The following is a 12,733-nucleotide window of genomic DNA, read 5'->3' as shown; positions in this document are numbered from 1 at the left end:
CTTATGTGAATATTAATTTTTTTGCATTTAGATTTATTTTATTCCTTATTTTATGAGAGATTGTTCTCGTTTTACAAGTCCAAACTAATAAAGGGATAAATTAGAACCTGCTTGTAAAAATGGAACCTAATAGACCCATAACAAGAACCAGTCAAGGTTGGGCTTACTCTAGGATATAAACGGTGTCCAATTATTATTCTTGTGCAGACCTGCTTATTCAAAATTGATATTTACCAGCTGTTTTGTCTGCGCACTTAAAGTGGCTCTTCAGTCATTTTTTCATCTTTCCATCTAATAAATCCTCTGCCCTTGTTTAAACTTTGGATAGTAAAACATTTTTTTTCCTGCCAGTAAATACCTTCTACAGCCAACTTCCTCTTTCTTGTCTGGTAATAAGCCTAGGCTAATGACATCATGCACAGCGTTTTCCCTCACTGTCGTGAGAGTTTGCTAGCAGGAGAGTGGGGATGAGTCATAGGACAGCCAGTGAGAGATGCAGAGCTGGAGGGGGACTGGATGAGCGTGGAGATAACAAGAGATTGCAGAGATTCATGAGTATTCATCAGGAGAGGAGAAATGTGTAGGCATGTGACAACTTCTTTTCATGTGACAACACTGAAGAAATGACACTTTGCTACAATGTAAAGTAGTGAGTGTACATCTTGTATAACAGTGTAAATTTGCTGTCCCCTCAAACTTAACACATGGTTATTAATGTCTAAACCGCTGGCAACAAAAGTGAGTACATCCCCAAGTGACCATGTCCAAATTGGGCCCAATTAGCCATTTTCCCTCCCTGGTGTCATGTGACTCGTCAGTGGTACAAGGTCTCAGGTGTGAATGGGGAGCAGGTGTGTTAAATTTGGTGTTATCACTCTTCTCTCATACTCGTCACTGGAAGTTCAACATGGAACCTCATGGCAAAGAACTAATAAAAAGAATTGTTGCTCTACATAAAGCTGGCCTAGGCCTAAGAAGATTGGCAAGACCCTGAAACTGAGCTGCAGCACGGTGGCCAAGATTATAAAGCGGTTATAAGGACAGGTTCCACTCAGAACAGGCCTCACCATGGTCGACCAAAAAAGTTGAGTGCATGTGCTCAGCGTCATATCCAGAGGTTGTCTTTGGGAAATAGACGTATGAGTGCTGCCAGCATTGTTGAAGGGGTGGGGGGGTCACCCTGTCAGGGTGCAGACCATACGCCACACACTGCATCAAATTGGTCTGCATGGCTGTTGTCCCAGAAGGAAGCCTCTTCTAAAGATGATGCAAAGGAACGCCCGCAAACAGTTTACTGAAGACAAGCAGACTAAGGACATGGATTACTGGAACCATGTCCTGTGGTCTGATGAGACCAAGATAAACTTATTTGGTTCTGATGGTGTCAAGCGTGTGTGGTGGCAACCAGGTGAGGAGTATAAAGACAAGTGTGTCTTGCCTACAGTCAAGCATAGTGGTGGGAGTGTCATGGTCTGGGGCTGCATGAGTGCTGCCGCCACTAGGGAGCTACAGTTCATTGAGGGACCCATGAATGCCAACATGTGCTGTGACCTAATGAAGCAGAGCATGATCCCCTCCCTTCGGAGACTGGGCCGCAGGGCAGTATTCCAACATAACGACCCCAAACACACCTCCAAGATGACCACTGCCTTGCTAAAGAAGCTGAGGGTAAAGGTGATGGACTGGCCAAGCATGTCTCCAGACCTAAAACCCTATTGAGCATCTGGGGGGCATTCTCAAACGGAAGGTGGAGGAGAGCAAGATCTCTAACATCCACCAGCTACGTGATGTCATCATGGAGGAATGGAAGAGGACTCCAGTGGCAACCTGTGAACTCCATGCCCAAGAGGGTTAAGGCTGTACTGGAAAATAATGGTGACCACACAAAATACTGACAATTTGGGCCCAAATTTGACTTTTTTTCACTTTCTTGCCAGCAGTTTAGACATTAATGGCTGTGTGTTGAGTTATTTTGAGGGGACAGCAAATTTACACGGTTATACAAGCTGTACACTCACTACTTTACATTGTAGAAAAGTGTCATTTCTTCAGTGTTGTCACATGAAACGATATAATAAAATATTTACAAAAATGTGAGGGGTGTACTCACTTTTGTGAGATTATATCAAATAAAATATTATGTTGATTTTTTTTTCCTACACACACTTTTTTCTATCTCTGCAAACACAGAAAAAGATACAATGTATCTCTCGTCCATTCACAGAGACAGAAGACACGGGGGCATGCTTCACAGTCACTGATCACTGTGATGGTCAGAGGCTATCATAGCGATCCGGTGATCCAGAATTGGTAGTTCTGGGTCCCGATCAATAGAAGGGGCTTTTGGTGAGACCCTGGTCTTTTTGCTAGGACTCTTAGAGCAAAAAGGGAGATACGCAAATATGCGGCCCCACCGAAAAAAAAACAGTACTGTGTGGCTGCATATTTGCGTACGGTCGACGTGAAGGGGTTAACGGACCTTGGACTGGCTCACGACGTCTGCTGCCTATCAGTAATAGGACACAGTTTCCACTCACTACTGCGTGTAGTACCGCTACGCTAGTATCCCTTTTTTATATTGATAAAAATTCTGGTTTAGCTTGAACGCCCCTTGTGTTATTGATGAGGTGCGGTTCCCTTTTAATTGTAAAAGTTCATAGTAACAAGGGATTGACCGATTATCGGCACCACCGATATGCACTTTCCCCGATATATCGGAATCGGCCCCTGAGGTTACCGATATTGCCGATATTTCGAGAAAGTTCTGTACCGGAGTGATGGCTGCAGCTAGAGGCATCACCCCGGTACCGGCATCCATAGTCGACGGTCGGCTGTCTTGTAATGACAACCGATGCAGCTGAGAAGTTAAACTTGGCGCTTTAAATGCTTTTCAGTGCCAAGGAGGGGTTTTAGACCCCCAGATCCCTCCACAAGGAGTACCTGTGAAAAAAAAATAAATAAATTATTTTACATGTCCGAAAATATCGGCTGATGACTAAAAGATCGGCATTAAAAAAAAAACGATATAGGTCGATCTCTAGTAGTAACCTTATTGCAATGATCTTTACCTGCACATTCTCCACAAAAGTGCCACTTTCACGTTTAAATCTCTTCTTATTCAGTGTTGTGTTTTTTTTTGTTTTGTTTTTTTAAGTAAAGGCACAGGGTCCCGTTGAAGTGATTTTAAAGGATCGATTTTTATATTGTAAAAAATAACAAACGTCATACTAACATGCTCTGTCTAATGGTTTTGCACAGAGCTGCCCCGGTCCTCCTGTTCTTGCCGATCTTTGCTCCTCTTCTTCTTATGCCCCCATAGGAAGCCACACTCTATAGATACTTCTAAAAAATGGGCCAGTTTATTATTCTTCAGACTTTATGGGGGCCAGACTACTGGCCATCAGGAGTAGAAAGTTGCCTGGCTTCGGTAACCATGCCCCATTATTGGTGTCAGTGGGAGGAATAGTGCCCCATTATTGGGGTCAGTGGGAGGAATGGTGCCCCGTCATTGACGTCAGTGGGAGGGATGGTGCCCCGTCATTGACATCAGTGGGAGGGATGGTGCCCCGTCATTGGCGTCAGTGGGAGGGATGGTGCCCCGTCATTGGCGTCAGTGGGAGGGATGGTGCCCCGTCATTGGCGGCAGTGGGAGGGATGGTGCCCCGTCATTGGCAGGGATGGTGCCCCATCATTGGCGTCAGTGGCAGGGATGGTGCCCCATCATTGGCGTCAGTGGAAGGTATGGTGCCCCGTCATTGGCGTCAGTGGGAGGGATAGTTCCCCGTCATTGGCGTCAGTGGGAGGGATAGTGCCCCGTCATTGGCGTCAGTGGGAGGGATAGTGCCCCGTCATTGGCGTCAGTGGGAGGGATGGTGCCCCCTGTCATTGGCGTCAGTGGGAGGGATGGTGCCCCCTGTCATTGGCGTCAGTGGGAGGGATGGTGCCCTGTCATTGGTGTCAGTGGGGAGGGATGGTGCCCTGTCAGTGGGGAGGGATGGTGCCCTGTCATTGGCGTCAGTGGGAGGGATGGTGCCCTGTCATTGGTGTCAGTGGGAGGGATGGTACCCTGTCATTGGCGTCAGTGGGAGGGATGGTGCCCTGTCATTGGCGTCAGTGGGAGGGATGGTGCCCTGTCATTGGCGTCAGTGGGAAGGATGGTGCCCCGTCATTGGCGTCAGTGGTAGGGATGGTGCCCCGTTATTGGGGTCAGTAGGAGGAATAGTGCCCCATTTGTGTCGGGTGGGAGGAATAGTGCCCCATCATTGGTGTCGAGTGGGAGGGATGGTGCCCCGTCATTGGGGTCAGTAGGAGGAATAGTGCCCCATCATTGGTGTCGGGTGGGAGGAATAGTGCCCCATCATTGGTGTCGGGTGGGAGGGATAGTACCCCATCATTGGTGTCAGTGGGAGGATAAATACCTCAAGGGCCAAATAAAGGCCAGCAAAGGGCCATAGTTTGGAGACCATTGCATTAAGGTAAAAAAACATTTTGGCTTTAGAACCACTTTAATGCATTCCACTCATCTTGAGCATCCAGCGGTGGAATTATAGGATTTTTCTCCAGTGCACAGTTTAGTAGTTATTATTGGGAAGTGTGCACTCCTGCCCGCTGTTGTGTTCTTGTTATTGAGAACAGAACTTATTTTCAGTCTGAAATCTTCATAGCCATGCTGCAGCAGATAAATTGGATTATTTTCCAGCCCTGCCTGGAGAATCCCATCCACCATGTGAAGGAAGCAGATTTTGGGTTTGTTGCAGTCTAGATGCTGATGGAAGCCCCATTAATTCAGGCTTTCTGCGTGTTGTATTTATTTATTTTCTTTGACTCTGTAGGGGATGAAGATATGTTTTAGTACACATACATTTTGTATATATGTGGTCTGTCTACCCAAATTACACGCTTTGACTGTTGGATTTTCCTGTTAATCTTAATAAATTGAGAAGTACACAGCAGTTTGGGGGGGTCGTGTATGGAAGAGCTGCTATTGCTATCTGCTCTCTTGCACTTGCCAAGTACTGCAGCATTCCGGTGGTATTCGCTGGTCGTGTGACTTTGAAAGGTCACTTAAAGCAGATGTTTACTGCATCTGAGCACCACAAACCAAATCTTTAATTCATTTTTAATGATGATCCATAATAATAGTAATAATAATCCATCCATCCATGTCTCCATGCTTTATTTTGGTTAAAAATCTCTTTTAGCCACTTCACAACCAATGGACGTCATATGACATCCTGGACACTTAGTGGAGATATCTGAATGATGGGTGCAGCTGCAGGCATCATTCAGATTATCTTTTTTTTTTTGGCAATTTTCTGCAAAGTGTAAGCCATCATAGCGGCTTGGTATGGCTTAGCCACTTGATTGCTTTTACGGGCGGGGAAAGAGGACGTTACCCCACCCGCCACCCTCCAGTGCTTTTTCCAGCTCACCAAAGCTCCAACTCCTTTCTAAAACTGTAAATGATCTCAGTTTTGAAAGCAGAGTGAGAAATTGTACCTGTGAAGTACTGCCTGGGGTACATGGTAGAGAAAATGTGATTTTCATCTAATAGTAGGAAAAACTGTAAGTATATCATTAAGCATGGAAACTTTATTTCTTTGCCTTTTAGGAAATTGTTCAACAGCTTATAGAAAACAGCACAACTTTTCGAGACAAAACTGAATTTGCCCAAGAGAAATATATCAAGAAAAAGAAGAAAAAGTAAGTTTTTATATATATATATATATATATATCTATATCTCATACAGTTTGCTTCAAAGTTGGTTAAATTGGGCTAATTTAATAAGCCTGGGTGCACACTAGATGCAGTGCGAATTCAACACCCCATCTAAATTGCAACCCGTCCATGTGAACCGATTGCAGAATGTATGTTAAGTTAATTACACCCCGCAATTGATTTGCAAAGCGCAGCGTGATTTGCAGAATCGAAACGCTTGGGTGTGCGGACAAAAAAAAAGAATCCTGCACCAGTTTGGTGAGAATGCAGTTGGCTTTGAGCCATGCAAATCCTTGTCTCAAATCGCACCACAGAGACACCGCATATTTTTTGTGCAGGAATGTGCTGCGATTCCTGTGCGAATTTCATGCAGTGCCTCGCACCGCAGCAGTGTGAACTCAGGCTAACACGAGCAAAGCTTTATGGGCGGGCGCAAAGAGCAAAAACTGAAAAGGACTCATATTTGTTTCTGCACAACCTCAGTGCTCTGGTCAATGAAAGGTAAATGCTGTTTTGTCCCATGTGGTGTTGCATGTGTCACATTGCTTGTTGGCTTATTAATTATAAATGGGTTCTGTTGTCCCACAATTTTGCTGTCCTATTCTAGCAATGCTAATTGTGGTGCTATAGTATTATTTCTTAGAATGTAATGCACCTAAAAAGGGAAGTTTCACTTCGTCCTATTCCTCCCCCTTCTTCTCTTTCCTCTTCCTTTTCCTTCTCCTCCCGCTTCTCCTCCTTCTCCTCCTGCTTCTCCTCCTTCTCCTCCTGCTTCTTCTTCTTCTCCTCCCGCTTCTTCTTCTTCTCCTCCCGCTTCTCCTCCCGCTTCTCCTTCCTTCCTTCTTCCTTTTTTTTGTAGTTGGTTACCTGGTTTGCACACATCTCGGGGGATTTTGGTCCACTCTTTACAGATCTTCTCTAAATTCTTAAGGTTTCTTGACCGCTCTAATTTTCAGCTCCCTTCATACATTTTCTGTAGGATTAAGGTCTGGAGACTGGCTAGGCCAATCCATGACCTTTTTAATGTGCTTCTTCTTGGGCCACTCCTTTGTTTCCTTGGCGGTACTTTTAGGGTCATTGTCATGCTGGAAGACCTATCTTCAGTGTTCTGGTTGAGGGAAGAAGGTTCTCATCCAAGATTTTTCGATACATGGCCCCATCCATTGGCCCTTCATTGTGGAAAAGTTGGCTTGTACCTTTAGCAGAGAAACGGTCCCAATGCATAATGTTTCACCTTCCGTGTTTAACTGTAGAGTATGTGTTCTTAGGGTCATAGTCAGCATTTTTCTTCCTCTAAACATGGCGGGTTAAAGCCAAAGAGCTAAATTTTTGGTCTCATTTGATCACAGCACTTTCTCCCAATCCTTCTCTGAATCATTTAGATGTTCATTGGCAAACTTCAGACGGGCCTGTACATGTGCCTTCTTGAGGAGGGGAACCTTGAGGGTGCTGCAGGATTTCAATCCATGGCGATGTATTGTGTAACCAGTGGTTTGTTTGGTAACTGTGGTCCCAACTGCCTTGAGATCATTCACAAACTCCTCCAGTGTAGTTGCTTATCCCTTACTTTTCTCATGATCCTCCTTACCCCATGAGGCGAAAAACTTGCATGGAGCTCCAGACCAAGGACGATTGATGGTTATTTGTATTTCTTCCATTTCCGAATAATTGCTTCAACAGTTGTCTTCTTTCTTGCCAAGCTTCTTGCTCATAGTCTTGTAGACCATTCCAGCCTTGTGCAGGTCTAAAATCTTGTCCCTGACATCCTTTGACAGCTCTTTTGTCTTGCCCATGATATTGAGGTTTGTATGGGAGCACCTTCCTAAATTGACAGGACTAATCTGTGTACCACATGAGCACTGTGTAGCCAGTCTGTGGGAGCCAGAATTATTGTTGGTTGGTAGGAGATCAGAAACTTATTTTACTCACTGAACTTCAACTCAATTTATAACATTTGTATCAATATATCAAAATACACCTACAGTATTTCACAAAAATGAATACACCCCTCACATTTTTGTAAATATTTTATTATACCTTTTCTTGTGACAACTCTGAAGAAATTACACTTTCTCTTACGTCCTCCGACAGTTGCCGCCCATCCATATTAGCCTTCACTAGTGGGTAATGGCACCCTCTGCAGGAGTAAGCTAGGTAGTTAGAAATGTTAATAAACTTTTCTATATTTAGACACACCTCTAGAGGGCCGACCCCAGACATTTTCCTGATCCAGTTACCACTGGTCCTCGGTTTTATGTTGCCTCAGGAGTAGGCTAGCTCTTCCTGGCTGGGATAATATAATGGGAAGAAAGCTGCGCACAAAGAAATTGATACACTAAAAAAGGCTGCTCGTACAAAGTATATCAAACCATGAATAAATGAAAGGAAGGTACAGTGCCACTGAATTAAATAACTAACTAATTAAACTTGCAGAGGTAAACCAGAGTCCATAAAGTCCACATAGGAGAAATGGTTCAGATGCGGAAAATATAGCCGTAAATCCAACATCAATCTTGCAAAGGAAGTTTCTGGTAATGATCACACAAGGCAATAAAGGATGTACCCTTACCGGAAGGTTGGACCCCCTGTTACGGAAGGTCAAACAGGCATGCGATATCAATCACCAGGAAAGAACGATGCACCCAATTTTCCTCCAATCGTCCACGGAACATCCGGGCAGGACCATGGATTCAGTAAGCCTCAATAGACCCCAGGTGTGCATAAGGGATAACCTTCAATAATACAAATGGGGGCGCACATGGTGAAGTATGTACAGAATTTTTATTCACAAATACCACTCACATGTTACTGCTTGATACAGGCATGTCAAAAAATCAATTGAATGGCCGCGGCTCGAACAGCGTGTCTGCATGGGGGCTATCGTGCCTGACGCGTTTCGTCCTGCAAAGGCGTTATCAAAGGCAAAGCCCCCCTAATGCAGCACGCTTTTATATGGTATCCCTAATCGTTTGGAATGTGGCCACGCACCATTTCCGGTGCGTGATGACGCGCTTCCGGTCGCGGCGTGCGCGATGACGCACTTCCGGTCGCGGCGTGCGCGATGACGCACTTCCGGTCGCGGCGTGCGCGATGACGCACTTCCGGTCGTGGCGTGCGCGATGACGCACTTCCGGTCGTGGCATGCGCGATGACGCACTTCCGGTCGTGGCGTGCGCGATGACGCACTTCCGGTCGCGGCGTGCGCGATGACGCACTTCCTGTTTACCGATCAGCAGCCCTGTGAGACGCTGCCGAACTCACAGAAGCCGGACAAATGAAGGGGGGGAAGAAAACAACAAATAGACAACGGCGATAAGAGGCAATGGTCACCCCAACCGCCCAAGGCTAGCCAGGGAAGACCACTCAAATCGCACTGGGTCCATTTGAAAAAGACCCCCTCCAGCCGGCAGTCAAATGGATTTACAATTAAGTTAAATTCCAAACAGTCACTTAAATATGAAAACAAGCATTATAATCATGTGAGTTTGCAATCAGGTTAAAAATTACAAAAAACCACACAGATATAAAAACAAGTAAAAATATGCATGATATATAAATAAAAATGTAAAAACCATATCAATTAGTAAAAAAAAACATCATGCCCCACCTGTCCACAAAAAATTATTGCACACCCCATAATGCATATGAGGCATTATAGCATTCAATCCAGTGCATATCTCTATGGCCCCTAATGAATCAGCGGGGATCGACAGTACCCCCAAAGCCCGTCAAAGGCAGAAGGAGGGAGACGGGATCGATGAAAATTGCAATAAATAGGTAGTATACATCTGATGACAGTACAGAGATAAATTGGAAATAAGATGGACCCCCAGACAATGTATGCAAGATTGTATCTACTCGATTGTACTGCAAATACAATGCCAAAGGATCATAAACAAAGGAAAAAAAAAAACAATGTATTTGCAGTACATTCGAGTAGATACAATCTTGCATACATTGTCTGGGGGTCTATCTTATTTCCAATTTATCTCTGTACTGTCATCAGATGTATACTACCTATTTATTGTAATTTTCATCGATCCCGTCTCCCTCCTTCTGCCTTTGACGGGCTTTGGGGGTACTGTCGATCCCCGCTGATTCATTAGGGGCCATAGAGATATGCACTGGATTGAATGCTATAATGCCTCATATGCATTATGGGGTGTGCAATATTTTTTTGTGGACAGGTGGGGCATGATGTATTTTTTTTTTTTTTTTTTTTTTTTTTTACTAATTGATATGGTTTTTACATTTTTATCATTTTTATTTATATATCATGCGTATTTTTACTTGTTTTTATATCTGTGTGGTTTTTTGTAATTTTTAACCTGATTTCAAACTCACATGATTATAATGCTTGTTTTCATATTTAAGTGACTGTTTGGAATTTAACTTGATTGTAAATCCATTTGACTGCCGGCTGGAGGGGGTCTTTTTCAAATGGACCCAGTGCGATTTGAGTGGTCTTCCCTGGCTAGCTTTGGGCGGTTGGGGTGACCATTGCCTCTTATCGCCGTTGTCTATTTGTTGTTTTCTTCCCCCCCCTTCATTTGTCCGGCTTCTGTGAGTTCGGCAGCGTCTCACAGCGCTGCTGATCGGTAAACGGGAAGTGCGTCATCGCGCACCGGAAGCGGAAATGCGTCATCACGCACCGGAAGTGGTGCGTGGCCGCATTCCAAACGATTAGGGATACCATATAAAAGCGTGCTGCATTAGGGGGGCTTTGCCTTTGATAACGCCATTGCAGGACGAAACGCGTCAGGCACGATAGCCCCCATGCAGACACGCTGTTCGAGCCGCGGCCATTCAATTGATTTTTTGACATGCCTGTATCAAGCAGTAGCATGTGAGTGGTTTATCTTTATTTGTGAATAAAAATTCTGTACATACTTCACCATGTGCGCCCCCATTTGTATTATTGGAGGTTATCCCTTATGCACACCTGGGGTCTATTGAGGCTTACTGAATCCATGGTCCTGCCCGGATGTTCCGTGGACGATTGGAGGAAAATTGGGTGCATCGTTTGTTCCTGGTGATTGATATCGCACGCCTGTTTGACCTTCCGTAACAGGGGGTCCAACCTTCCGGTAAGGGTACATCCTTTATTGCCTTGTGTGATCATTACCAGAAACTTCCTTTGCAAGATTGATGTTGGATTTACGGCTATATTTTCCGCATCTGAACCATTTCTCCTGTGTGGACTTTATGGACTCTGGTTTACCTCTGCAAGTTTAATTAGTTATTTAATTCAGTGGCGCTGTACCTTCCTTTCATTTCTTCCTGGCTGGGACCTAGTGTCTCAGTTTTCTTTGTTTTTTTTCCCCATCGACTTCAGGAGTGTCTGGTTCGGGTACAGATGGACAACGCCACGGCTGTGGCTTATATCAATCACCAAGGGGGCACCTGTCTTGGGCCGATTCGCACGTTCCTGCGATTTTGGCGGTTCACATTCAGGGTGTGGAGAACTGGCAGGCGGACTATCTGAGTCACCAGACTTTGGACCAAGGAGAATGGTCCTTGCATCCGGAGGTTTTTCGCCTCTTGTGTAGACGGTGGGGGACTTTGGACGTGGATCGGTTTGCGTCCCGTCTCATCAGAAAGGTGGGAAGGTTCGTAGCCTGAACCCGCGATCCTCTGGCGGACGCCACGGATGCGTTAGTGGTGCCTTGGCACCGGTATTGGCTGCTGTATGCGTTCCCTCCGATTCAACTGCTGTCCAGGTTCCTCCGCCAGTTGGCGTCGGAACGGATACAGGTCATTCTGGTGGCCCCAGACTGGCCGCATCGGTCATGGTACACGGACATCGTTCAGATAGTTGTCAAACCTCCCTGGCGGCTTCCGCTGAGGGACCATCTTCTGTCTCAAGGGCCGATCTTCCGTCCTGCTTTACAGTCTCTGGCTTTAACGGCGTGGTGGTTGGGAGCCAGGTCTTGAGGGATCATCCGCATGCAGTCATCCCTACCTTTTGTTGAAGGCTCGTAAAACTACTTCTAGAAAGATTTATCATCGCACCTGAAAAGCGTATATTGCCTGGTGCGAGTCGCATGGTTTCCATCCTTGCTCCTTCTCGGTGGCGAAGGTTTTGACCTTCCTGCATGAAGGGGTGGCTCAGCGTTTGGCGCTGACCATGATAAAGGGTCAGTTGTCGGCCTTGGCCGTCTCTTTCCAGCGTCCATTGGCAACTTATTTTTGATTCACACTTTTATCCAAGGGGTGCGGCATCTGGCTCCCTTGCCTCCCTGGGACCTGAATTTGGCGTTGTCTGTGTTACAACCACCTCCCTTTGAGAACATCAGAGAGATTCCTCTGCCTGTGTTGTCCCAGAAAGTTGCTTTTCTGGTGGCTATCACGTCTGCTCGCAGAGTGTCTGAATTGGCGGTTTTGTCTTGCCGTTCTCCTTATCTGGTGCTTCATAGGGATAAAGTGGTTCTGCGACCCAATCTGTCTTTTATTCCCACGGTGGTCTCTTCGTTCCACCTCAACGTGGATATTGTGTTGCCTTCGCTTTGTGCGAAGCCCAAGAATCCCAAGGAGGTGGCTTTGCATTCCTTGGATGTGGTCCTGGCTGTCAGGTTTTACCTGTCTGCCACGGAATCTGTTCGGAAGTCTGATTCCATGTTTGTTCTTCCTGAGCGACCTCGGAAAGGGCTTGGCCGTGTCCGCGGCAACCATTTCTCAGTGGATCAGACAGACGATTGTTCAGGCCTATTCCATCGAGGGTCAGGTTCCTCCTTTCCCTGTAAAGGCCCATTCTGCTAGAGCCGTCAGCGCCTCTTGGGTTTTTTCGCCATCAGGCTTCTGTGGCTCAGGTGTGCAAGGCGGCGACCTGGTCGTCTGTGCACACTTTTACAAAATTCAACAGAATTGATGTATTAGCATCCTCGGATGCTTCCTTTGGTCGCAAAGTTTTGAGTGCGACACTTGTTTGCGGGGACATGTGTTTTTCTCTCTCTTCGTTGGGGTGTTTTTGTTTTGGGCTTGTTGCCCTGTGGGATCAGGTTGTTTCTAGCCCGG

The 12,733-nt window shown here is 45.8% G+C and overlaps 1 protein-coding gene across 1 annotated transcript in view; it reads left to right on the top strand.

Annotated features, from left to right (window-relative positions):
• The window catches only part of TRMT6 (tRNA methyltransferase 6 non-catalytic subunit), a 99,692-nt gene that overhangs the window by 30,329 nt on the left and 56,630 nt on the right, over nt 1–12,733 (top strand). Inside the window, exon 4 of the mRNA XM_082251243.1 lies at nt 5,612–5,703. Coding sequence (XP_082107369.1) covers nt 5,612–5,703 — 92 coding nt within the window. The remainder of the gene's footprint in view (nt 1–5,611; nt 5,704–12,733) is intronic.

This window comes from Pelophylax lessonae (genome assembly GCF_965119305.1).
Source record: "Pelophylax lessonae genome assembly, chromosome: 3".
In the NCBI taxonomy this organism is placed as follows: Eukaryota; Metazoa; Chordata; class Amphibia; order Anura; family Ranidae; genus Pelophylax; species Pelophylax lessonae.
The sequence above is the reverse complement of the archived record's forward strand: the minus strand, read 5'-3'. Positions and strand labels throughout refer to the sequence as shown.